At 40.1% G+C, this 27,859-nt stretch overlaps 4 protein-coding genes across 5 annotated transcripts in view; all 4 read left to right on the top strand.

The window, feature by feature from the left end:
• LOC118804626 (CD276 antigen homolog) overlaps window positions 1-27,859 on the top strand; it is a 42,150-nt gene that overhangs the window by 13,653 nt on the left and 638 nt on the right. The window contains exons 1-3 of one of the 2 annotated variants that reach the window (XM_036565180.1): window positions 23,933-23,973; window positions 27,104-27,144; window positions 27,262-27,582. In XM_036565180.1, coding sequence (XP_036421073.1) covers window positions 23,948-23,973; window positions 27,104-27,144; window positions 27,262-27,582 — 388 coding nt within the window. In that variant the 5' untranslated portion in view covers window positions 23,933-23,947. Of the gene's footprint in view, window positions 1-23,932; window positions 23,974-27,103; window positions 27,145-27,261; window positions 27,583-27,859 lie in introns of those variants that run through there. The other variant, XM_036565179.1, reaches the window with a different exon arrangement.
• On the top strand, window positions 304-4,882 carry LOC118804625 (T-cell surface glycoprotein CD4-like). Its single transcript, XM_036565178.1, has 4 exons — window positions 304-356; window positions 3,092-3,132; window positions 3,250-3,570; window positions 4,626-4,882. Exons 1-4 carry the CDS (start codon window positions 331-333, stop codon window positions 4,787-4,789), a joined length of 552 nt encoding a protein of 183 aa, XP_036421071.1. The 5' UTR covers window positions 304-330; the 3' UTR covers window positions 4,790-4,882.
• On the top strand, window positions 8,934-13,775 carry LOC118804623 (CD276 antigen homolog). The gene is made up of 4 exons (XM_036565176.1): window positions 8,934-9,096; window positions 11,507-11,547; window positions 11,638-11,970; window positions 12,920-13,775. The coding sequence occupies exons 1-4, from the start codon at window positions 9,071-9,073 to the stop codon at window positions 13,081-13,083; spliced, it is 564 nt and encodes a 187-aa protein (XP_036421069.1). The 5' UTR covers window positions 8,934-9,070; the 3' UTR covers window positions 13,084-13,775.
• LOC118804622 (CD276 antigen homolog) lies at window positions 17,811-22,023 on the top strand. The gene is made up of 4 exons (XM_036565174.1): window positions 17,811-17,975; window positions 20,371-20,411; window positions 20,502-20,834; window positions 21,787-22,023. Exons 1-4 carry the CDS (start codon window positions 17,950-17,952, stop codon window positions 21,948-21,950), a joined length of 564 nt encoding a protein of 187 aa, XP_036421067.1. The 5' UTR covers window positions 17,811-17,949; the 3' UTR covers window positions 21,951-22,023.

Genomic DNA, 27,859 nt, shown 5'->3' with positions numbered 1-27,859 from the left:
CATTTAGTTATCCTGACTTAAAGGAGGAGTATACATATATAGATAGATAGATAGATAGATAGATATGTCACTATATGTCGGAAGGAAACATTGTATCTCCATTTGTGCCGTTTTTCAGTTTTACCTGTTGTCCTTTACATTCTGTGTAAATTTCATGGTGAATGGACTTAAAGAAACGACCCAAAATGATGAAGGATGGATGAGTTACGATCGTGTAATATTATTGGTCGGTTGAAAAAGGGGGCGGGGTCTCAGGTGCGGTCTTACTGCGCTACTTTCAAATACTTGGTCCTTCATTCTTTCACTCTCGAGCTGCACAGAAGCCACGCGATGACCAGATCAGGACTCAGTGAAGGGTCAGTACACATTTACTAATACACACATATCTTTATAGTGAAGAACTGTCTGGTTGAGCTGTCTGGATTCCTTTATACTTGAATCAGCTCCATCTTTCCTCGCTTCTCCATTAATTCTATATTCACTATAATCACAGATTAGAGACCTTTTTCTCTGTAAATCCTGGAAAACAAACACTATTTATAGCAGCTGTAAACTCGAATAACAGAAGCTAATACATCGTTTTACCTGACTCTCTCTCTCTCTCTCTCTCTCCGCTCACAAACCATGTCTCTTCATTTCGTTCTTATCAGACTGTGTTGAAGCCCGTAATCTTTTACTGTGTAGCTCGTCTTTATTCTGTCACTTCAGAGAAATGTTACGTCTGATACGTGAGTCGCGCGAGGATTCTCTGTCCATTGGCTGCTCCAGGTAAAACTGTCCGGTTAGACGGCTCTGTTCTTATTTCCTGCCCCCTCCAGTGCAGGCCGCTCTCACGGACTGTGAAGGCGAGGCGCAGTTTATTGTAATAAGACTCTAATACGGTGTTTTATGGTCACTTAAACGGTCTAAACGGTCTTTAAAGCGCTCCGTGTCTTGTCAGTGACGTACAGGCGTGCTGGGTAACGGGGAGCTCGCACATAGACCACATGAGGTACGATGAGGGGCGGGGTTTGTTTCAAACGAGCGAATCAGAGCTAAGAGGAACCTGAAAAAGGATTTTTATTGGTAGCTGTGTTTCAAATTCAAAGTTGCTTTACTGTCAGACTGTTTTCAGTCCGACATTGACAGATCATATAAAATTTAACTCAAAGTGGAGCATACTTTGTAGAGCTAAAAACAAATATAAATAAATGAATGTGTAAGAAGTGTACTATAGAGAGGACAAATTGATTTAATTTCAGTTATGTGCGTTGCTTTTATTTATTTTACTCTTTACAGATGGTGACAGGGGCATTGGCCACCCCCATTGAAAAAGTGAGACAGTCAGCATCAGTAAAGCAGATACCACAAAAAGTTGTTCTACTTTGTGTGAACGGTTCTACTGAGAACATGTGCCATCAGCTCATAACCCTGAATGTAGTCAATCAGCCACAACATGTTTGTTGTCTGAAGTTTGCTTCTTTCCTTTTGCACTGGAGCTGATTGGTTGGCATTACTGCTACTGAGTGCTGATTGATTGGCATTACTGTTACTGAGTGCTGATTGGATAGCATTACTGCTGCTGAGTGCTGATTGATTGGCATTACTGCTACTCAGTGCTGATTTGTTGCCATTACTGCTACTCAGTGTTGATTGATTTGCATTACTTCTACTGAGTGCTGATTGATTGACATTACTGCTACTGAGTGCTGATTGATTAGCATTACTTCTACTGAGTGCTGATTGATTGACATTACTGCTACTCAGTGCTGACTGGTTAGCATTACTGCTACTGAGCGCTGATTGATTGGCATTACTGCTACTGAGCGCTGATTGGTTGGCATTACTGCTACTGAGCGCTGATTGCTTGGCATTACTGCTACTGAGCACTGATTGGTTGGCATTACTGCTACTGAGTGCTGATTGATTAGCATTACTGCCGCTGAGTGCTGATTGATTAGCATAACTTCTACTCAGTGCTGATTGATTGGCATTACTGTTACTCAGTGCTGATTGATTGGCATTACTGCTACTCATCGCTGATTGCTTGGCATTACTGCTACTGAGCGCTGATTGGTTGGCATCACTGGTACTCAGTGCTAATTGATTGGCATTAACGCTACTCATCGCTGATTGCTTGGCATTACTGCTACTGATTGCTGATTGATTGGCATCACTGCTACTGAGCGCTGATTGATTGGCATTACTGCTACTGAGCGCTGATTGATTGGCATCACTGCTACTGAGCGCTGATTGATTGGCATTACTGCTACTGAGCGCTGATTGATTGGCATTACTGCTACTGATTGCTGATTGATTGGCATCACTGCTACTGAGCGCTGATTGATTGGCATTACTGCTACTGAGCATTGATTTATTGGCATTACTGCTACTGATTGCTGATTGATTGGCATCACTGCTACTGAGCGCTGATTGATTGGCATTACTGCTACTGAGCATTGATTTATTGGCATTACTGCTACTGAGTGCTGAGTGGTTGGCATTACTGCTAATGAGCGCTGAATGGTTAGCATTACTGCTACTGAGCGCTGATTGGTTAGCATTACTGCTACTAAGCGCTGATTGGTTGGCACTGGTCTGCCTCCGACTGACGTATTAATGTACCCAGTTTTCCAAGAGTTTGGAGTGAATTGTTGCTCAGTTCTCAAACCGAAGACGAAAGAGAAGATGTGTAAAATGTCAGTTAATGTGTTAAAGACCTCATTACCAAACATTTCCAAAAGAAAAGTTGTAGAACCAAACATTTTGCTGAGTGAGTTAGCAGCCAACCAACGCTAGAGTAGCCTGGCAACACGGTACCAACCAAAAACACTGTTTGTACCCCACGAGTTAGCATGGTGCCTCACACAGTGTTGATATAATCTCTAATAGACTTGCTTATATGGTTTCTGACACTGTATAAACTGTTATCTATAACCATGAATACAGTTATTACTGTTTTTAGCTGTGTGACATGGCTTTTGTTCTTTAGTCCACAACAAGACACAAAACATGTCTTGTCTGATTGACTGCATTTTCAGGTAATGCAGGAAAGACCAGTCAGAATGTCCCACCATGATTATTATTCAGTGTTTTGTTGATGTTTCTACAGATGCTGGTTGTCCTGTGTGTTCCTGCTGCTGATAGACAAAGGTGAGAACTTGATGTACCTCAATATACCAACATTTCTAAACACCTAAATAAGCAATATGTAGTACATGGAAAACAAAAGCCAGGCTGTGCTCACATCTGCCTTAATGTGTGTTTCAGTGTCCCTGCAGGAGATTGAAGCAGTTGTAGGATGCAGTGTCCCCTTACCGTGTTCAAACAGTGATAAAGCACTGCAGGATAAAGCCACTGTGTTCTGGAGATTCAGAGACAGCAGGACTGTGTGCGACATTATCAACAGCAAAGTGTCATTTGATGAACAGGACACATCGTTCAGACACAGAGTTGAAAGTTTTCCAGCTGAGTGGACAAAAGGAAACTTCTCCATCACACTCAGCAGTGTCCAGAAGGCTGATGGAGGACCGTACACCTGCTTCATTCCTGCTATCAACAAACAAATGAAAGTAGAGCTGATTGTTAAAGGTTTGTAGAAAGTCTCCTTAAATCCTGTTTGGTTTGATTTGAAATTAAAATAAAACCATCAAAGGGCCTATATTATATAAAACACACATTTTTTAAAAATAAGAATTTCACAGATTGTATAAACATGTCTGCTTTTGGCTACAGCCTTAGATCAGAACACTGGTGTTGTACAGATGTTGTACTTTTATAATGGTGAATATTCTATGAAACTGAAAATCTTATTTCCAAAGGGCTGGTGTGGCTGCAGCTTTCCATTCTAAATAAGCAGCACACTTAATTCAGACTAATGTAAGGCACATTTTCAGCCACTCCTTATTTTTGCTGCATTGAAAAACGTATTGAATCGAGAAGCCACTGTAAGCCTTCCCATTCTTTCTGAAGTGATATGGAGTGTTGATCCTGCAGACAGTCTGTAGCACAGTTATTAGAGTGCAAGATTTGGGAAAACAATTAACGTTGTGCTGTTTCTGGCTGTCAGGAAGCAAATAAATCATTGCTGCCTTCCAAAGACTCTACTGGTAGTGGGCAGTACACCAGCTGAAATTACTCCTCTGGAGTTGGTCATAACCGTTATACCAGTTGAGGTAGTACAGGACATAATAGGAGACAAAGGACTTGAGAAATTCAACAAAGCTGACGTTGGCTTCTCATTTGAATTTCCCATTCCGCCTTAAACGGTGCAGCAGTATGTAGAATGTAGCCGCTACAACATTTAAGGTGGAACAGGAAGTGGCAGAAGGGGTCATTTTTGGCCAGGCTAGCAAAGCCAGTATTAGAAACCAGTACTGACAGATTTATGGGTTTTAGCATATGTACTGACTTAACCACATTTCAGACCAGACTATTTCTTGAAGGCATGACAATACAGGGCAGCCAATCAGAACACCGGTCATTTACATATCAGTCTTGGAGGTACAGTAAAAATGCAGTGCCCTTCAGGAGAAGAATGAAAAGGAACCTGTATATGAGCCCTTTGAACACAGCAGATCTTGATTGGTGTTGTGGAAGTGGTTCTCTGTCTCTCTGATGGGTTTAACTCTGTCTGTGTTCCACAGAGAGACCAGTTGCACCATCACTTCAGTGGAGAAACGGGGACGTCAAACCAGCGCCAGCTTTATCAGTGAGAGGAGAGTTGAGGAACAGGGACGCTGGAAGAAAACCAGAGAACCTTGTGCTTTTCTCTGCAGCTCTGTTGGGACTGACCCTGCTGTATGTCTGACTTTTCACATACTGAACTGATGTTATGATGTAGGTATTATAATATAGATCTTTACATGGATATTGTGTGTGTGTGTGTGTGTATATATATATATACACACACACACACACACACACACCAATCAGGCACACTCATTGTCCATTTTATCATTCTCAGCACTAACACACCACCACCCCATCAGTGTTACTGCAGTACTGAGAATGATCTGCCACCCAAATAGTACCTACTCTGTGAGGGTCCATGGGGGTCCTGACCACTGAAGAACAGGGTAAAACGGGCTAACAAAGTATGCAGAGAAACAGATGGACTACAGTCTGTAATTGTAGAACTACAAAATGCACCTATATAGTAAGTGGAGCTGATAAAATGGAAAATGAATGTAGAAACAAGGAGGTGGTCATAATGTTATGCCTGATCAGTGTGTGTGTATATATGTATGTATGTATATATGTATATGTATAAATGACAAGTGATGATACTGATAATAATAATTAAAAAAAATATTTTGATAAAATGATTCAGCTTTTAAAGTTCTGAATTGTGAATCCCTGTCTCTGCTCTTATTTACACTGTAATTCTTTACTGGTTTTTATTTTAGAACTATTTATTTGGCTGAACTTCCCACATAAGCCTCTAATCTGATGTAACCCCACACTCTTAAAGACTGATTCTATATAAAACCATAAACACTCAGAGAAATATCTACACGCTTTAATGGTTCTTCAGACTGATGGAGAATGTGTTCTTTTTGAAAATGGTTCTATGTAGCAGATACTATTCTGGTCCTGGAGATCTACTACTGTGTAAAGTTTAACTCCAACACAAATCTAGCACAGGTGATCCAGGAAATTAAGGCCTCCAGGATCAGGACTAGACACCCCTGGTCAAGGTGGTTGACTATCTAATTTAAAATGTGAGTCCAGGGGTCCCCATTCCTGTCTTTTGCCCAGAGCTCCACAATCTCTAAATCTGCCTTGGATCACTGGCCACTTTATTAGAAACACCCACCTTGTACTTCCACTCACTGGCCACTTTATTAGAAACACCAACCTCGTGCTTCCACTCACTGGCCACTTTATTAGAAACCCCTACCCTGTGCTTCCACTCGCTGGCCACTTTATTAGAAATACCTACCTCAAGTAAGGTTTATTATTATTGTTGATTGTGACATTATTTTCAGTGAAACACGATGGACTGCAGTTCCAAATCACAGCCCACATATTTCTAAACCCCCCCACCCCCTTTTTTGTAACATCACTGCAACCATATGTTTTTTTATGTTATGGTTTTTAACTTAACTGTAATTCTGGTTTCTGTGAACCGTTCTGATCTTTTTCAGGCTCTAATTCTCAGGTTTTCAGTGTCGGCGCTTAAGAAAAGAAAACATGCAATAAAAAAGCTGATTTTAGTTTTCTGTGGGCTGCTATGCTTTGTTTGTATAAACTGGTGGGGCTTGGGGTGGAAAAGGTTGAGGACCCCTGCATGTGCTGTCCATTGTATTTTCATTGTACACAATTCATTCTACATCCACTAGATGGCGACATTTAATTTCAGTGTACAGCAGGAGCGGTCAAACTCGGCCATTTCCAACAATCAGACTTCTAATCAGTGCTTTTTGACAGCATGGACACACTTGGACATGGTCCAGTAATAGCACAGTTATCCAGAGATAATTTCACATTAAAGCTTTGGCAAACCTGAAGACACATAAAGGAGGAACTAGTAAAAAATGTTGATATATCAGTGTTTATTTGGAAGCTTGTTGTCTGATCAGATGTAAACAAATGGTAACCAATCAGCAAGTAAAGCTCACTTCCATTTCACCACCCTGTATTTGACCAGTAGAAAGTTTTTAACACTGAATACTGTTAACATGAGCGCTAAACTCATCATGAAGGGGGTCAGTTAGAAACCCCACCCTGCATGAATGGATTATAAAATACTATTTAGGCCAAAAGTGCATCATAAAACAACACTTTAGTCCAGTGTGTGATCACAAAAACTATCATAAAACAACGTCTCAGACATCAGGCAGTGTATCAGAGGTGGACGCCTGGTTTCTGTCACCACCACTGTGAACAATTCTGACTCTCAAACAGAAAAGTTTACACCAAACTGCTCTGAATGACTCGGTTTACATCCTAATGACTGATTTATGCATAAAATTTGGAAGAAATTCTCCTTTAATGCTACTGAGAAAGGAAAATCCTGAGAATTCAACTTTGCTTTTATTTTTAATAACACTTATTTTTAATAATCAGCCTTAATTAACTGTTATCTTTACCTTAAAATGATGATTATTTGAATTATCTCTGTAGAACTGATGTTAAAACCAGCATTATTCCCTATAGAACTGCAGTAGAACTTCTCAGTACATCTATCAGCACAGGAACTGAAGTTTACAGTGTTTCAGGCTCTGTTCTTCTCTTTTTGATCCTTTGGGTCTAAAAAATTTGAAGGCAGCTGTTTTGCTGATGCTTCTGTTTTAATTTCACACATAAGTGAATTAAGACTAAAAGAAATGCTAACAGGCTCACTTTCATTTGAAAATGAAGTACAATATTCTCGGTGCATTACGTTTAATTGGACAGTGTTATAATATTTAAACAATGTCTTTGTTTTTGACATGCTTTGGTAGGCTACAAGTGTTTACAGTAGCAGTAACGCTAACTAATCAGCACTCAGTAGCAGTAATGCTAACCAATCAGAACTCAGTAGCAGTAAGGCTAACTAATCAGCACTCAGTAGCAGTAATGCTAACCAATCAGAACTCAGTAGCAGTAATGCTAACCAATCAGCACTCAGTAGCAGTAATGCTAACCAATCAGAACTCAGTAGCAGTAATGCTAACCAATCAGCACCCAGTAGCAGCAATGCTAACTAATAAGAACTCAGTACCAGTAATGCTAACCAATCATAACTCAGTAGAAGTAATGCTAACAAATCAGAACTCAGTAGCAGCAATGCTAACCAATCAGAGCTCAGTAGTGGTAATGCTAACCAATCAGCACCCAGTAGCAGTAATGCTAACTAATCAGAACTCAGTAGCAGTAATGCTAACCAATCAGCACCCAGTAGCAGTAATGCTAACTAATCAGAACTCAGTAGCAGTAATGCTAACCAATCAGCACCCAGTAGCAGTAATGCTAACCAATCAGCACTCAGTAGCAGTAATGTCAGCATTCAGCTGCACAAAACCCATTTGCTGTAGAAAAAAAGGAAATATATTGGTAATTATTCTTTGGTTTTTTAGTGAAATACGTTCCTCTACTTTCTACAATTAAAAGTGATTATAAACTATTTTACCTTCTCGTTTTTAGCCGTTGAGCTCGATTACTCCGCCCACTGCTGTTTTCCAGTCCTGTTGTTGACATAACGGTGGGGGTTGGGTGTCGGGGGTCGGGGGTGGGGGGCAAGAAGTGGCCAGGCTCCTCATAAACCGGCTGTGCTCTGGTTTGAACTGTGGTCTGGTAAGAACTCAAACTCCCAGACCTCCTCAGAGATCACATGACACAAACAGCGCTGTTTGTGCTTTTATGCGCAGTGAATGCGCAAACTGGTGGTTAATGTGGGCTGAGAAGCGCTGATACAGCGACAGCTGGACAGCTGAGCTGAAATTGTAAACAGAGTGACCTGACGTCTGGATCCAACATTACAAACATGATGAACTGCTCTTATCCGCCTGTGTTTCACACGCAGCTCCTCTGTTTGATCGCGGGGCTAAAGATCCACTCGTTTCTCCACTTACACTACCAGATCATCCGCGCAGTCAGTCGATTCTGATGGAGCTCCTGACCTGGAAATGGCTTCAGAGTGTGAAAATTTGCCGCAAGGGGCGAATCGGGCTTAAAGACCCCTTTACACTGTGATATCAACCCCTCAGGAGCCACAAAATACCACTACAGTCTATAGGACACCGCCAGAAACCACTGGTGATTTTGTCAGTAGGGATGAAGCCAGCGGTTCATAGTTAAGTATCGTGTGAATAGCTGGTGTAATTATAAAGAAAGCAACAGCAATAATCACAAAACAAAACATTCAGATTATGTTTTACTTTGCATGTGAAGGAGTACAATACAGGCTCGTTTGAATTCGAAGCTCCGCCCCATGTACACGCCCCTTAATGGTTTAGGAGTTTAGACTCCTTTAATACAGGTGAGCTGGGTGGGTCTGTTCCGCGTGTAGGTGCTTTATAAAAGGAGGAGTGCTCTAAAAGTCTCCTCATTCATTCATTTATTCTTTCTTTCTTTCGCTCGCGAGCTGCTTCACAGAAACGACGCCATGACACGGTTAAGACTCAGTCAGCGGTATGTACACATTTACTATTACTTAGCTGTAAAATCTGGCCAGCAACCCAAAAATCATTCTGATTGGTGAGATTTGGGCCAATAGGAAAATAGATCTGTGTATTTCAGCTTCTCTGCGTTTGTTAGACTTGATCAGGCTCCTTAAAGCGATGCCTTTATTGATCATACTGTTTAAAACGATATTTTAACATCAGTATTAATATGTGTGCAACCAGAAACTCCAGTAAGCTAAGACAAACGTGAACGTGATAGAGTCCAGGGGCCGCATTACAGAAACGTCTTAAGCCTGAAATCTTAAGTTACCATGACAACTTAAGTACGCACTGAATTTATGACAGAAGCTTTTACAGAATAAATGTCCCTAACTAATCTTATCCTAACTCCAGATAAGAAAACAGTATGACAGAAGGATCCTAACTAGACCAAATCTCCTAAATACTGTCCCAACAGTGTCCTAACTCCTGTTTAACCGTCTGTTTCTAGCGTTTCTAGGCAGCTGTGTCAGGCAGCATAGTTCACTACTGACATAATGAGGCTACATTTATTTACACTGTTAAACGCTGATTTCACTGAGATGGTTTTCTTTTCTAACTCTGCGTTTTAAAAATCTCAGACACTGCAGACTCCGTCACTCTCATTACCTTCGTGTGTTACTGTTGATGATAAAGTATTACAGTGATGGTGGTGAGTTTTGAGGAGACAGAGCTGAACGTGTCTTTATAATAGGCGGAATAACGTTAAAAGCGTTTGGCTAAAGCGTTTGGATTAATGAACCTGGAGAGCAGCGACGCTCTGATAAACAGCACGAAACGCGGTCACAATAGTCATAACTTCAAGCTTATCACGCTTTAGTTTTGTTTCACCTTTACATCAGTAACGGCAGCTAACGTTAGCTGTCTGGCTAACCAACGTTAATACATAACGTTACCTAGATGCCGCGGTGGGTTCAGCCAGGCACGTCAACGGCGCCGCCATTTTGGGGCGGTCAACATCGCTGCTGGACTGCATTCAGTACCATTACAGAGCGGCAGTTTGAGAAAGATATTGTCCAAAATTACACTATTTCAAGAATATTGATCTCAGAAAGTGGGATAGGCTTATATAACGGAGGAAACGCAGCGATCCACGCTCATGTTTGTGTGGTGTTTATGTGTAGATATGGCCGTGTGGTTGGTGAAGCACAGAGAACCTGTTAATGTGATTTGTTTTTCTCTGGTTTTATATGAAGCTTATTTCATTTAATAGTCTATTCAGGGGATCTTAACTCTATGTAGTAGTTATTTAATTACAGTGATGGTTAAAGCTGTGTAGCTGGGTAAGTTACAGCATTCCTTAATCCGTGTAGATATCCATAATAGATTAACTTTAGCACCTTCTTACACAAACCTGACGTTAGTTTCTTACTTGCCAGCTTCTTGTTCAAATTTTCCCGTTCCACCTTAAATGGTGCAGCTTCAGGCACCAGAAAGTGGCTGCTGCACCAATTAAGGTGGAACGTGAAAACTCGAACAAGAAGCTGGCGAATAGGAAGCCGACTTTAGCTTCGTCCTTCTTACTGTGTTTTGGGGGTTTATTTTATTTTTGTGTGTATTAAGATTAGAAGTGATTCACACACTGATAGATTTGCTGATGTGTGTGAGTTTGTGTTTTTTACTCGCGCTAAAAAAGTTCCTGAGTTGGAATAAGATACTGTAAGATAAAATCCCTAAATGAAGGGAAGATTTGCTTCTGTACTACGAATTTGTGAAAAATCTTATTTTGACCTGTCAAATCTTAAGTTCAGACAAAAAGATAGGAAGTTTCTGTAATGTGGCCCCAGAGCAATATTGTACAATAGAGTGATAATAATCTAAAATATCATGGAACAAAAGCTGTGAAAACGCATGTTTTTATTCAGTGGAATATTTTAATACACATGTATTTCAAGCCCAAACCTTATATGCAACATCTAATATATTGTTTTACATCTAATCAACATCTTGTGAACAGTCTCTGGTCACTTATCTTGCCGAAGCCAGTTTATCACTCAAAGTTCTCTGGTTTAGCTCGACGAACACAGTGTTGCAGGTTTGTGACTGGACAGACATTTAGATCTAGAGGTGGGCGATATGGCAAAATATAATATTGTGATACTTCAAGAAATTGTCATGGTACACGATGTGTCACACTGTTAATTTTTTCAGACATCATAATGCTACATTTTAAAAAAAATACTGTTAAACTGTAAATACAATGATTTTTATTCAATATTTGGCATAGTGTTGCACTAAATGCAGTTAAACAGGATTAATTTTGCTCATTTGATATTTGGGGGAAAAAAAGGATTTTCATGCAGCATTTGCAGTTTTGAAGAATATGAGCCATCAGAATGTCTTTCTCGAGCATTTTATTCTGTATTTTCTTGATGTAGATGCTGGTTCTCCTGTGTCTTACTGCTGCTGATAGACAAAGGTGAAAACTTAATTTACCTCAATATAATATGCAGCACATGAAGAAAATAAAAGCCAGGCTGTGCTTACATCTGCTTTTATTGTGTTTCAGTGTCTATTTCAGTGTCCCTGCAGGGCATTGAAGCTGGTGTAGGAAAGCCTGTCATCTTACCATGTTCAAACAGTGATGAGGCACTGCAGGATAAAGTCACTGTGTTCTGGAGATTCAGAGACAGCAGGACTGTGTACGACATCATCGACAGCGAAGTGTTGTTTGATGAACAGGACACATCATTCAGACACAGAGTTGAAAGTTTTCCAGCTGAGTGGACAAAGGGAAACTTCTCCATCACACTCAGCAGTGTCCAGAAGGCTGATGGAGGACTGTACACCTGCTTCATTCCTGCTATCAACAAACAAACGAAAGTACAGCTGATTGTTCAAGGTTTGTAGAAAGTCTCCTTAAATCCTGTTTGGTTTGATTTGAAAATAAAACCATCAAAGGGCCTATATTACAAAACATGAATTTTTTAAAAATAATAATTTGATGGACTGTATAAACACTTATGCTTTTGGCTACAGCCTTAGATCAGAACACTGGTGTTGTACAGATGTTGTACTTTTATAATGGTGAATATTCTATGAAACTGAAAATCTTATTTCCAAAGGGCTGGTGTGGCTGCAGCTTTCCATTCCAAATAAGCAGCACACTTAATTCAGACTAATGTAAGGCACATTTTCAGCCACTCCTTATTTTTGCTGTATTGAAAAATGTATCGAATCAAGAAGCCGCTGTATCGTATCACAATTAATTCTGTAAATTGTCGCACCGCACACATGTACATTCGGCCTACATCAGTTACGCCTTCCCATTCTGAAGGGATGTGGAGTGTTGATCCTGCAGACAGTCTGTAGCACAGAGTGCAAGATTTAACGTTGTGCTGTTTCTGGCTGTCAGGAAGCAAATAAATCATTGCTGTCTTCCAAAGACTCTACTGGTAGTGGGCAGTACACCAGCTGAAATTACTCCTCTGGAGTTGGTCATAACTGTTATACCAGTAGAGGACATAATAGGAGACAAAGGACTTGAGAAATTCAACAAAGTTGCCAGTATTAGAAGCCAGTATTGACAGATTTATGGTTTTTAGCATATGTACTGACTTAACCACATTTCAGACCAGACTATTTCTTGAAGGCATGACAATACAGGGCAGCCAATCAGAACACCGGTCATTTACATATCAGTCTTGGAGGTGCAATAAAAATGCAGTGCCCTTCAGGAGAAGAATGAAAAGGAACCTGTATATGAGCCCTTTGAACACAGCAGATCGTGATTGGTGTTGTGGAAGTGGTTCTTTCTCTCTGATGGGTTTAACTCTGTCTGTGTTCCACAGAGAGACCAGTTGCACAAATGCTTCAGCAGAGAGACGGGGACGTCAAAACAGCGCCAGCTTTATCAGTGAGAGGAGAGTTGAGGAACAGGGACGCTGGAAGAAAACCAGAGAACCTTGTGCTTTTCTCTGCAGCTCTGTTGGGACTGACCCTGCTGGATGTCTGACTTTTCACATACTGAACTGATGTTATGATGTAGTTATTAATAATATAGATATTTTATACAGATTATTGTGTGTGTGTGTGTATATACATATATATAATGTATATGTATGTATGTATGTATGTATGTATATAATGTATATGTATATGTGTGTGTATATCAGGCACACTCATTGTCCATTTTATAGTAACACATCAGTGTTACTGCAGTACTGAGAATGATCTGCCACCCAAATAGTACCTGCTCTGTCAGGGTCCATGGGGGGTCCTGACCACTGAAGAACAGGGTAAAAGGGGGCTAACAAAGTATGCAGAGAAACAAATGGACTACAGTCTGTAACTGTAGAACTACAAAGTGCACCTATATAGTAAGTGGAGCTGATAAAATGGACAATGAGCATAGAAACAAGGAGGTGATCATAATGTTATGTCTGATCAGTATGTATGTATGTATGTATAAATATAGTAGTGACCCTAACTGACCTAAGAGAGGGGATATGTTCTATGATGTAAGTGAGATGTTTAAATGAATGTGGCTAAGGTGTTTGTAAACATATGACTTCCACTGTATATGAAGAATTTTTTGGCACAGTAGAATTTGCTCATTGTATAATAAATGTTTTTGTATTGTTTTTGTAAAATGAATCTGCACTGGATGATACTGATAATAATTAAAAAAATATTTTGATAAAATGATTCAGCTTTTAAAGTTCTGAATTGTGAATCCCTGTCTCTGCTCTTATTTACACTGTAATTCTTTACTGGTTTTTATTTTAGAACTATTTATTTGGCTGAACTTCCCACATAAGCCTCTAATCTGATGTAACCCCACACTCTTAAAGACTGATTCTATATAAAACCATAAACACTCAGAGAAATATCTACACGCTTTAATGGTTCTTCAGACTGATGGAGAATGTGTTCTTTTTGAAAATGGTTCTATGTAGCAGATACTATTCTGGTCCTGGAGATCTACTACTGTGTAAAGTTTAACTCCAACACAAATCTAGCACAGGTGATCCAGGAAATTAAGGCCTCCAGGATCAGGACTAGACACCCCTGGTCAAGGTGGTTGACTATCTAATTTAAAATGTGAGTCCAGGGGTCCCCATTCCTGTCTTTTGCCCAGAGCTCCACAATCTCTAAATCTGCCTTGGATCACTGGCCACTTTATTAGAAACACCCACTTTGTACTTCCACTCACTGGCCACTTTATTAGAAACGCCAACCTCGTGCTTCCACTCACTGGCCACTTTATTAGAAACCCCTACCCTGTGCTTCCACTCGCTGGCCACTTTATTAGAAATACCTACCTCAAGTAAGGTTTATTATTATTGTTGATTGTGACATTATTTTCAGTGAAACACGATGGACTGCAGTTCCAAATCACAGCCCACATATTTCTAAACCCCCCCACCCCCTTTTTTGTAACATCACTGCAACCATATGTTTTTTTATGTTATGGTTTTTAACTTAACTGTAATTCTGGTTTCTGTGAACCGTTCTGATCTTTTTCAGGCTCTAATTCTCAGGTTTTCAGTGTCGGCGCTTAAGAAAAGAAAACATGCAATAAAAAAGCTGATTTTAGTTTTCTGTGGGCTGCTATGCTTTGTTTGTATAAACTGGTGGGCCTTGGGTGGAAAAGGTTGAGGACCCCTGCATGTGCTGTCCATTGTATTTTCATTGTACACAATTCATTCTACATCCACTAGATGGCGACATTTAATTTCAGTGTACAGCAGGAGCGGTCAAACTCGGCCATTTCCAACAATCAGACTTCTAATCAGTGCTTTTTGACAGCATGGACACACTTGGACATGGTCCAGTAATAGCACAGTTATCCAGAGATAATTTCACATTAAAGCTTTGGCAAACCTGAAGACACATAAAGGAGGAACTAGTAAAAAATGTTGATATATCAGTGTTTATTTGGAAGCTTGTTGTCTGATCAGATGTAAACAAATGGTAACCAATCAGCAAGTAAAGCTCACTTCCATTTCACCACCCTGTATTTGACCAGTAGAAAGTTTTTAACACTGAATACTGTTAACATGAGCGCTAAACTCATCATGAAGGGGGTCAGTTAGAAACCCCACCCTGCATGAATGGATTATAAAATACTATTTAGGCCAAAAGTGCATCATAAAACAACACTTTAGTCCAGTGTGTGATCACAAAAACTATCATAAAACAACGTCTCAGACATCAGGCAGTGTATCAGAGGTGGACGCCTGGTTTCTGTCACCACCACTGTGAACAATTCTGACTCTCAAACAGAAAAGTTTACACCAAACTGCTCTGAATGACTCGGTTTACATCCTAATGACTGATTTATGCATAAAATTTGGAAGAAATTCTCCTTTAATGCTACTGAGAAAGGAAAATCCTGAGAATTCAACTTTGCTTTTATTTTTAATAACACTTATTTTTAATAATCAGCCTTAATTAACTGTTATCTTTACCTTAAAATGATGATTATTTGAATTATCTCTGTAGAACTGATGTTAAAACCAGCATTATTCCCTATAGAACTGCAGTAGAACTTCTCAGTACATCTATCAGCACAGGAACTGAAGTTTACAGTGTTTCAGGCTCTGTTCTTCTCTTTTTGATCCTTTGGGTCTAAAAAATTTGAAGGCAGCTGTTTTGCTGATGCTTCTGTTTTAATTTCACACATAAGTGAATTAAGACTAAAAGAAATGCTAACAGGCTCACTTTCATTTGAAAATGAAGTACAATATTCTCGGTGCATTACGTTTAATTGGACAGTGTTATAATATTTAAACAACGTCTTTGTTTTTGACATGCTTTGGTAGGCTACAAGTGTTTACAGTAGCAGTAACGCTAACTAATCAGCACCCAGTAGCAGTAATGCTAACCAATCAGAACTCAGTAGCAGTAAGGCTAACTAATCAGCACTCAGTAGCAGTAATGCTAACCAATCAGAACTCAGTAGCAGTAATGCTAACCAATCAGCACTCAGTAGCAGTAATGCTAACCAATCAGAACTCAGTAGCAGTAATGCTAACCAATCAGCACCCAGTAGCAGCAATGCTAACTAATAAGAACTCAGTACCAGTAATGCTAACCAATCATAACTCAGTAGAAGTAATGCTAACAAATCAGAACTCAGTAGCAGCAATGCTAACCAATCAGAGCTCAGTAGTGGTAATGCTAACCAATCAGCACCCAGTAGCAGTAATGCTAACCAATCATAACTCAGTAGCAGTAATGCTAACTAGTCAACACTCAGTAGCAGTAATGCTAACCAATCAGCACCCAGTAGCAGCAATGCTAACCAATCAGAGCTCAGTAGTGGTAATGCTAACCAATCAGCACCCAGTAGCAGTAATGCTAACTAATCAGAACTCAGTAGCAGTAATGCTAACCAATCAGCACCCAGTAGCAGTAATGCTAACTAATCAGAACTCAGTAGCAGTAATGCTAACCAATCAGCACCCAGTAGCAGTAATGCTAACCAATCAGCACTCAGTAGCAGTAATGTCAGCATTCAGCTGCACAAAACCCATTTGCTGTAGAAAAAAAGGAAATATATTGGTAATTATTCTTTGGTTTTTTAGTGAAATACGTTCCTCTACTTTCTACAATTAAAAGTGATTATAAACTATTTTACCTTCTCGTTTTTAGCCGTTGAGCTCGATTACTCCGCCCACTGCTGTTTTCCAGTCCTGTTGTTGACATAACGGTGGGGGTTGGGTGTCGGGGGTCGGGGGTGGGGGGCAAGAAGTGGCCAGGCTCCTCATAAACCGGCTGTGCTCTGGTTTGAACTGTGGTCTGGTAAGAACTCAAACTCCCAGACCTCCTCAGAGATCACATGACACAAACAGCGCTGTTTGTGCTTTTATGCGCAGTGAATGCGCAAACTGGTGGTTAATGTGGGCTGAGAAGCGCTGATACAGCGACAGCTGGACAGCTGAGCTGAAATTGTAAACAGAGTGACCTCCAACATTACAAACATGATGAACTGCTCTTATCCGCCTGTGTTTCACACGCAGCTCCTCTGTTTGATCGCGGGGCTAAAGATCCACTCGTTTCTCCACTTACACTACCAGATCATCCGCGCAGTCAGTCGATTCTGATGGAGCTCCTGACCTGGAAATGGCTTCAGAGTGTGAAAATTTGCCGCAAGGGGCGAATCGGGCTTAAAGACCCCTTTACACTGTGATATCAACCCCTCAGGAGCCACAAAATACCACTACAGTCTATAGGACACCGCCAGAAACCACTGGTGATTTTGTCAGTAGGGATGAAGCCAGCGGTTCGTAGTTAAGTATCGTGTGAATAGCTGGTGTAATTATAAAGAAAGCAACAGCAATAATCACAAAACAAAACATTCAGATTATGTTTTACTACGCATGTGAAGGAGTACAATACAGGCTCGCAACACAAAACACCAACAAGCCATTACAGACTCGTTCACGCTACCTGCACGTATAAAACAGAACACCTGAGAACAACAGGGCGAATTAGTGTAGGCGGCCTGTAAACCAGGAGCTGGCGCCGCGTCAGCTCTGAGGACGTGCTTTTCAAAAAGCGTCTAAAAATTCAAATCATCTTTGATTTCATCAACTTTGACTTCAACAGATTTTAACGTATATCCACGTTAATCAAAGAAAAACACGTGCGGAAAAGACTGATTTGCTCGTTTGAATTCGAAGCTCCGCCCCATGTACACGCCCCTTAATGGTTTAGGAGTTTAGACTCCTTTAATACAGGTGAGCTGGGTGGGTCTGTTCCGCGTGTAGGTGCTTTATAAAAGGAGGAGTGCTCTAAAAGTCTCCTCATTCATTCTTTCATTCATTCATTCTTTCTTTCTTTCGCTCGCGAGCTGCTTCACAGAAACGACGCCATGACACGGTTAAGACTCAGTCAGCGGTATGTACACATTTACTATTACTTAGCTGTAAAATCTGCCCAGCAACCCAAAAATCATTCTGATTGGTGAGATTTGGGCCAATAGGAAAATAGATCTGTGTATTTCAGCTTCTCTGCGTTTGTTAGACTTGATCAGGCTCCTTAAAGCGATGCCTTTATTGATCATACTGTTTAAAACGATATATTAACATCAGTATTAATATGTGTGCAACCAGAAACTCCAGTAAGCTAAGACAAACGTGAACGTGATAGAGTCCAGGGGCCGCATTACAGAAACGTCTTAAGCCTGAAATCTTAAGTTACCATGACAACTTAAGTACGCACTGAATTTATGACAGAAGCTTTTACAGAATAAATGTCCCTAACTAATCTTATCCTAACTCCAGATAAGAAAACAGTATGACAGAAGGATCCTAACTAGACCAAATCTCCTAAATACTGTCCCAACAGTGTCCTAACTCCTGTTTAACCGTCTGTTTCTAGCGTTTCTAGGCAGCTGTGTCAGGCAGCATAGTTCACTACTGACATAATGAGGCTACATTTATTTACACTGTTAAACGCTGATTTCACTGAGATGGTTTTCTTTTCTAACTCTGCGTTTTAAAAATCTCAGACACTGCAGACTCCGTCACTCTCATTACCTTCGTGTGTTACTGTTGATGATAAAGTATTACAGTGATGGTGGTGAGTTTTGAGGAGACAGAGCTGAACGTGTCTTTATAATAGGCGGAATAACGTTAAAAGCGTTTGGCTAAAGCGTTTGGATTAATGAACCTGGAGAGCAGCGACGCTCTGATAAACAGCACGAAACGCGGTCACAATAGTCATAACTTCAAGCTTATCACGCTTTAGTTTTGTTTCACCTTTACATCAGTAACGGCAGCTAACGTTAGCTGTCTGGCTAACCAACGTTAATACATAACGTTACCTAGATGCCGCGGTGGGTTCAGCCAGGCACGTCAACGGCGCCGCCATTTTGGGGCGGTCAACATCGCTGCTGGACTGCATTCAGTACCATTACAGAGCGGCAGTTTGAGAAAGATATTGTCCAAAATTACACTATTTCAAGAATATTGATCTCAGAAAGTGGGATAGGCTTATATAACGGAGGAAACGCAGCGATCCACGCTCATGTTTGTGTGGTGATTATGTGTAGATATGGCCGTGTGGTTGGTGAGGCTCTGAGAACCTGTTGATGTGATTGTTTTTCCTCTGGTTTTATATTAAGCTTATTTCATTTAATAGTCTATTCAGGGGATCTTAACTCTATGTAGTAGTTATTTAATTACAGTGATGGTTAAAGCTGTGTAGCTGGGTAAGTTACAGCATTCCTTAATCCGTGTAGATATCCATAATAGATTAACTTTAGCACCTTCTTACACAAACCTGACGTTAGTTTCTTACTTGCCAGCTTCTTGTTCAAATTTTCCCGTTCCACCTTAAATGGTGCAGCTTCAGGCACCAGAAAGTGGCTGCTGCACCAATTAAGGTGGAACGGGAAAACTCGAACAAGAAGCTGGCGAATAGGAAGCCGACTTTAGCTTCGTCCTTCTTACTGTGTTTTGGGGGTTTATTTTATTTTTGTGTGTATTAAGATTAGAAGTGATTCACACACTGATAGATTTGCTGATGTGTGTGAGTTTGTGTTTTTTACTCGCGCTAAAAAAGTTCCTGAGTTGGAATAAGATACTGTAAGATAAAATCCCTAAATGAAGGGAAGATTTGCTTCTGTACTACGAATTAAGTTCAGACAAAAAGATAGGAAGTTTCTGTAATGTGGCCCCAGAGCAATATTGTACAATAGAGTGATAATAATCTAAAATATCATGGAACAAAAGCTGTGCAAACGCATGTTTTTATTCAGTGGAATATTTTAATACACATGTATTTCAAGCCCAAACCTTATATGCAACATCTAATATATTGTTTTACATCTAATCAACATCTTGTGAACAGTCTCTGGTCACTTATCTTGCCGAAGCCAGTTTATCACTCAAAGTTCTCTGGTTTAGCTCGACGAACACAGTGTTGCAGGTTTGTGACTGGACAGACACTTAGATCTACACAGACATTTAGATCTAGAGGTGGGCGATATGGCAAAATATAATATTGTGATACTTCAAGAAATTGTCATGGTACACAATGTGTCACACTGTTAATTTTTTCAGACATCATAATGCTACATTTAAAAAAAAAATACTGTTAAACTGTAAATACAATGATTTTTATTCAATATTTGGCATAGTGTTGCACTAAATGCAGTTAAACAGGATTAATTTTGCTCATTTGATATTTGGGGAAAAAAAGGATTTTCATGCAGCATTTGCAGTTTTGAAGAACATGAGCCATCAGAATGTCTTTCTCCAGCATTTTATTCTGTGTTTTCTTGATGTAGATGCTGGTTCTCCTGTGTCTTACTGCTGCTGATAGACAAAGGTGAAAACTTAATTTACCTCAATATAATATGCAGCACATGAAAAAAATAAAAGCCAGGCTGTGCTTACATCTGCTTTTATTGTGTTTCAGTGTCTATTTCAGTGTCCCTGCAGGGCATTGAAGCTGGTGTAGGAAAGCCCGTCATCTTACCATGTTCAAACAGTGATGAGCCACTGCAGGATAAAGTCACTGTGTTCTGGAGATTCAGAGACAGCAGGACTGTGTACGACATCATCGACAGCGAAGTGTTGTTTGATGAACAGGACACATCATTCAGACACAGAGTTGAAAGTTTTCCAGCTGAGTGGACAAAAGGAAACTTCTCCATCACACTCAGCAGTGTCCAGAAGGCTGATGGAGGACTGTACATCTGCTTCATTCCTGCTATCAACAAACAAACGAAAGTACAGCTGATTGTTCAAGGTTTGTAGAAAGTCTCCTTAAATCCTGTTTGGTTTGATTTGAAAATAAAACCATCAAAGGGCCTATATTACAAAACATGAATTTTTTTAAAAATAAGAATTTGATGGACTGTATAAACACTTATGCTTTTGGCTACAGCCTTAGATCAGAACACTGGTGTTGTACAGATGTTGTACTTTTATAATGGTGAATATTCTATGAAACTGAAAATCTTATTTCCAAAGGGCTGGTGTGGCTGCAGCTTTCCATTCCAAATAAGCAGCACACTTAATTCAGACTAATGTAAGGCACATTTTCAGCCACTCCTTATTTTTGCTGTATTGAAAAATGTATCGAATCAAGAAGCGGCTGTATCGTATCACAATTAATTCTGTAAATTGTCGCACCGCACACATGTACATTCGGCCTACATCAGTTACGCCTTCCCATTCTGAAGGGACGTGGAGTGTTGATCCTGCAGACAGTCTGTAGCACAGAGTGCAAGATTTAACGTTGTGCTGTTTCTGGCTGTCAGGAAGCAAATAAATCATTGCTGTCTTCCAAAGACTCTACTGGTAGTGGGCAGTACACCAGCTGAAATTACTCCTCTGGAGTTGGTCATAACCGTTATACCAGTAGAGGACATAATAGGAGACAAAGGACTTGAGAAATTCAACAAAGTTGCCAGTATTAGAAGCCAGTATTGACAGATTTATGGTTTTTAGCATATGTACTGACTTAACCACATTTCAGACCAGACTATTTCTTGAAGGCATGACAATACAGGGCAGCCAATCAGAACACTGGTCATTTACATATCAGTCTTGGAGGTGCAATAAAAATGCAGTGCCCTTCAGGAGAAGAATGAAAAGGAACCTGTATATGAGCCCTTTGAACACAGCAGATCGTGATTGGTGTTGTGGAAGTGGTTCTCTGTCTCTCTGATGGGTTTAACTCTGTCTGTGTTCCACAGAGAGACCAGTTGCACAAATGCTTCAGCAGAGAGACGGGGACGTCAAAACAGCGCCAGCTTTATCAGTGAGAGGAGAGTTGAGGAACAGGGACGCTGGAAGAAAACCAGAGAACCTTGTGCTTTTCTCTGCAGCTCTGTTGGGACTGACTCTGCTGTATGTCTGACTTTTCACATACTGAACTGATGTTATGATGTAGTTATTAACTGAAGAACAGGGTAAAAGGGGGCTAACAAAGTATGCAGAGAAACAAATGGACTACAGTCTGTAACTGTAGAACTACAAAGTGCACCTATATAGTAAGTGGAGCTGATAAAATGGACAATGAGCATAGAAACAAGGAGGTGATCATAATGTTATGTCTGATCAGTATGTATGTATGTATGTATGTATGTATGTATAAATATAGTAGTGACCCTAACTGACCTAAGAGAGGGGATGTGTTCTATGATGTAAGTGAGATGTTTAAATGAATGTGGCTAAGGTGTTTGTAAACTTATGACTTCCACTGTATATGAAGAATTTTTTGGCACAGTAGAATTTGCTCATTGTATAATAAATGTTTTTGTATTGTTTTTGTAAAATGAATCTGCACTGGATGATACTGATAATAATAATTAAATATATTTTGATAAAATGATTCAGCGTTTAAAGTTCTGAATTGTGAATCCCTGTCTCTGCTCTTATTTACACTGTAATTCTTTACTGGTTTTTATTTTAGAACTATTTATTTGGCTGAACTTCCCACATAAGCCTCTAATCTGATGTAACCCCACACTCTTAAAAAAGACTGATTCTATATAAAACCAAAAACACTCAGAGAAATATCTACACGCTTTAATGGTTCTTCAGACTGATGGAGAATGTGTTCTTTTTGAAAATGGTTCTATGTAGCAGATACTGTTCTGGTCCTGGAGATCTACCACTGTGTAAAGTTTAACTCCAACACAAATCTAGCACACGTGATCCAGGAAATTAAGGCCTCCAGGATCAGGACTAGACACCCCTGGTCAAGGTGGTTGACTAATTTAAAAATGTCCAGGGGTCCCCATTCCTGTCTTTTGCCCAGAGCTCCACAATCTCTAAATCTGCCTTGGATCACTGGCCACTTTATTAGAAACACCCACCTTGTGCTTCCACTCACTGGCCACTTTATTAGAAACACCAACCCTGTATTTCCACTCACTGGCCACTTTATTAGAAACATCCACCTTGTGCTTCCACTCACTGGCCACTTTATTAGAAATACCTACCTCAAGTAAGGTTTATTATTATTGTTGATTGTGACATTATTTTCAGTGAAACACGATGGACTGCAGTTCCAAATCACAGCCCACATATTTCTAAACCCCCCCACCCCCCTTTTTTTGTAACATCACTGCAACCATATTTTTTTTTTAAGTTATGCTTTTTAACATAACTGTAATTCCGGTTTCTGTTGTAAGTATTTTGCAGTTAAAATGAAGACTAAATGATCTGATCTACTGAGTAACACGCCAAGCAAGCTTGTTTCTTATGCTTTCTGGAGGTTTTCATGATAAGGGAGCAGGTTTCTCTTCTCCCGTACCTGATTACAGAGTCTAAACCTTGATCTATTCCTCATAGTTGTGGAATTGACTTATGAAATATTTATGTCTGTAAGCGCTGTGGAAAAGTGATCATTTGTTATTTTTCAAATGAAATTATTTATGCAGTGCAGCAAACAAATTCCAAATAACACATTTATAAGAATAACAAAATAATGGTGGTGTAAATGGTCAGACTACATTTAGTTATCCTGACTTAAAGGAGGAATTAAATATATGTATGTAGATAGATAGATAGATAGATAGATAGATAGATATGTCACTACATGTCAGAAGGAAACATCGTGTCTCCATTTGTGCCGTTTTTCAGTTTTACCTGTTGTCCTTTCCATTCTGTGTAAAGTTCATGGTGAATGGACTTAAAGAAACGACCCAAAATGACTCGGAACAAAGTCTTTTTGCATTATAAGGAAGTAGAACAACAGTGGTGGTGATGAAGGATGGATGAGTGTTATGGTCGTGTAATATTATTGGTCGGTTGAAAAAGGGGGCGGGGTCTCAGGTGCGGTCTTACTGCGCTACTTTCAAATCCTTGGTCATTCATTCTTTCACTCTCGAGCTGCACAGAAGCCACGCGATGACCAGATCAGGACTCAGTGAAGGGTCAGTACACATTTACTAATACACACATATCTTTATAGTGAAGAACTGTCTGGTTGAGCTGTCTGGATTCCTTTATACTTGAATCAGCTCCATCTTTCCTCGCTTCTCCATTAATTCTATATTCACTATAATTACAGATTAGAGACCTTTTTCTCTGTAAATCCTGGAAAACACTATTTATAGCAGCTGTAAACTCGAATAACAGAAGCTAATACATCGTTTTACCTGACTCTCTCTCTCTCTCTCTCTCTCTCTCTCTCTCTCTCTCTCTCTCTCTCTGCTCACAAACCATTTCTTTTCATTTCTTTCTTATCAAACTGTGCCCGTTATCATTTACAGTGTGTAGCCCGTTTTTGTTCTGTAACGTCTGAAATGTTACGTCTGATCCGTCTTGACTGCCCCCTGTGCAACCGGCCGCTCTCACGGACTGTGAAGGCGAGGCGCAGTTTATTGTAATAAGACTCTAATACGGTGTTTTATGGTCACTTAAACAGTCTAAACGGTCTTTAAAGCGCTCCGTGTCCTGTCAGTGACGTACAGACGTTTCTGGGTAACGGGGAGCCCCGACATGGATCACACATGACGTGCCACAACGAGGGGCGGGGTTTGTTTCATACGAGCGAATCAGAGCCAAGAGGCAACTGAAAATTGATTTTTATTAGTAGCTGCGTTTCAAATTCAAAGCTACTTTACTGTCAGACTGTTTTCAGTACAATTTTGCTAACCATATAAAATTTACTCAAAGTGGAAAATATTTTGTAGAGCTAAAAACAAATACAAATAAATTAATGAAATAAATGTGTAATATACTGTGTAAGTGTATCATAGTGAGGACAAATTGACTTAATTTCACAGTTGTGTGCGTTGTTTTTATTTATTTTACTCTACAGATGGTGTAGTGTTGTGTTGTTGAGCTTCTTTTTACAGTTCAGAAATAAAGCAGGTGTTTCTCTAATACAGCTGATGTGTATTTTCTGGTGTAAGTACTGTAAACCTGCTGACTCAGAACAGTTTACAGTTTGTTTTAATAGTCATTTTGGTAAAAGACTTCAGTGTCAAGCAGTTTTGTAAAAGCTTTAATCATAGACCTTTTTGTGATTCATTTTTTATTATTTTCCATTTAAAGAACAACACCCCCCCCCCACCCCCCCCATTCCAGCCCTGACCCACACACAAAGAAGAGGAAAAAAACCTTGCTTCAACATAGAACACATGAGAATTGAGTTACATCGGTCACAACTTAAACACAGCCAATAGTTGAGCAAGCACAAGGGTCCTGATTTTAGAAATACAGTGAATCCATACATTAAGAGTTCCAGGGCCAGCATTGCTAATTCTTGCAGATGGCAGTTCCAGATATAGGATATCCAGTAAGGTATGGAGCCAAAGATGTTATCATAGACTTTTTTGATACATGCTTGTGTCAGTGGAGTTTTTGACAGGGGCATTGGCCACCCCCATTAAACAAAGGGAGACAGTCAACATCAGTAAAGCAGATACCACAAAAAGTTGTTCTACTTTGTGTGAACGGTTCTACTGAGAACATGTGCCATCAGCTCATAACCCTGAATGTAGTCAATCAGCCACAACATGTTTGTTGTCTGAAGTTTGCTTCTTTCCTTTTGCACTGGAGCTGATTGATTAGCATTACTGCTACTGAGTGCTGATTGGTTAGCATTACTGCTACTGAGTGCTGATTGATTAGCATTACTGCTGCTGAGTGCTGATTGGTTAGCATTACTGCTACTGAGTGCTGATTGGTTGGCATTACTGGTACCGAGTGCTGATTGGTTAGCATTACTGTTACTGAGTGCTGATTGATTGGCACTACTGTTACTATGTGCTGATAGGTTAGCATTACTGCTACTGAGTGCTGATTGGTTGGCATTACTACTACTGAGTGCTGATTGGTTAGCATTACTGCTACTGAGTGCTGATTGGTTAGCATTACTGCTACTGAGTGCAGATTGATTGGCACTACTGTTACTATGTGCTGATAGGTTAGCATTACTGCTACTAAGTGCTGATTGATTGGCACTACTGTTACTATGTGCTGATAGGTTAGCATTACTGCTACTGAGCGCTGATTGATTGGCACTACTGTTACTATGTGCTGATAGGTTAGCATTACTGCTACTGAGCGCTGATTGATTGGCACTACTGTTACTATGTGCTAATAGGTTAGCATTACTGCTACTGAGCGCTGATTGATTGGCACTACTGTTACTATGTGCTGATAGGTTAGCATTACTGCTACTGAGTGCTGATTGGTTGGCATTACTACTACTGAGTGCTGATTGGTTAGCATTACTGCTACTGAGTGCTGATTGATTGGCATTACTGTTACTGAGTGCTGATTGGTTAGCATTACTGCTACTGAGTGCTGATTGGTTGGCATTACTGCTACTGAGTGCTGATTGATTGGCATTACTGTTACTGCGTGCTGATTGGTTAGCATTACTGCTACTGAGCGCTGATTGGCTGCCATTACTGCTGCTGAGTGCTGATCGGTTAGCATTACTGATGCTGAGTGCTGAGTGGTTGACAATACTGCTACTGAGCGCTGATTGGTTGGCATTACTGCTACTCAGCGCTGATTGGTTGGCACTGGTCTGCCTCTGACTGAGGTATTAATGTACCCAGTTTGCCAAGAGTTTGGAGTGAATTGTTGCTCAGTTCTCAAACCGAAGACAAAGGAGAAGATGTGTAAAATGTCAGTTAATGTGTTAAAGACCTCAGTACCAAACATTTCCAAAAGAAAAGTTGTGGAACCAAACATTTTGCTGAGTGAGTTAGCAGCCAACCAACGCTAGAGTAGCCTGGCAACACGGTACCAACCAGAAACACTGTTTGTACCCCACCAGTTAGCATGGTGCCTCACACAGTGTTGATATAATCTCTAATAGACTTGCTTATATGGTTTCTGACACTGTATCTATAAACTGTTATCTATAACCATGAATACAGTTATTACTGTTTTTAGCTGTGTGACATGGCTTTTGTTCTTTAGTCCACAACAAGACACAAAACATGTCTTGTCTGATTGACTGCATTTTCAGGTAACACGGGAAAGACCAGTCAGAATGTCCCACCATGATTATTATTCAGTGTTTTGTTGATGTTTCTACAGATGCTGGTTCTCCTGTGTGTTCCTGCTGCTGATAGACAAAGGTGAGAACTTGATGTTCCTCAATATACCAACATTTCTAAACACCTACATAAGCAATATGTAGCACATGGAAAACAAAAGCCAGGCTGTGCTCACATCTGCCTTCATGTGTGTTTCAGTGTCCCTGCAGGAGACTGAAGCTGTTGTAGGAGACAACATCATCTTACCATGTTCAAACAGTGATGAGGCACTGCAGGATAAAGTCACTGTGTTCTGGAGATTCAGAGACAGCAGGATTGTGTACGACATCATCAACAACAAAGTGTTGTTTGATGAACAGGACACATCATTCAGTAACAGAGTTGAAAGTTTTCCAGCTGAGTGGACAAAAGGAAACTTCTCCATCACACTCAGCAGTGTCCAGAAGGCTGATGGAGGACTGTACACCTGCTTCATTCCTGCTATCAACAAACAAACGAAAGTAGAGCTGATTGTTAAAGGTTTGTAAGTGGTCTTCTTGAATACTGGCTGTCAGGAAGCAAATAAATCATTGCTGCCTTCCAAAGATTCTACTGGTAGTGGGCAGTACACCAGCTGAAATTACTCCTCTGGAGTTGGTCATAACCGTTATACCAGTAGAGGTAGTACAGGACATAATAGGAGACAAAGGACTTGAGAAATTCAACAAAGCTCACGTTGGCTTCTCATTTGAATTTCCCATTCCACCTTAAACGGTGCAGCAATATGTAGAATGTAGCCACTGCTCCATTTAAGGTG

Source organism: Colossoma macropomum, unplaced genomic scaffold (assembly GCF_904425465.1).
Source record: "Colossoma macropomum unplaced genomic scaffold, Colossoma_macropomum, whole genome shotgun sequence".
In the NCBI taxonomy this organism is placed as follows: domain Eukaryota; kingdom Metazoa; phylum Chordata; class Actinopteri; order Characiformes; family Serrasalmidae; genus Colossoma; species Colossoma macropomum.
The sequence above is the reverse complement of the archived record's forward strand: the minus strand, read 5'-3'. Positions and strand labels throughout refer to the sequence as shown.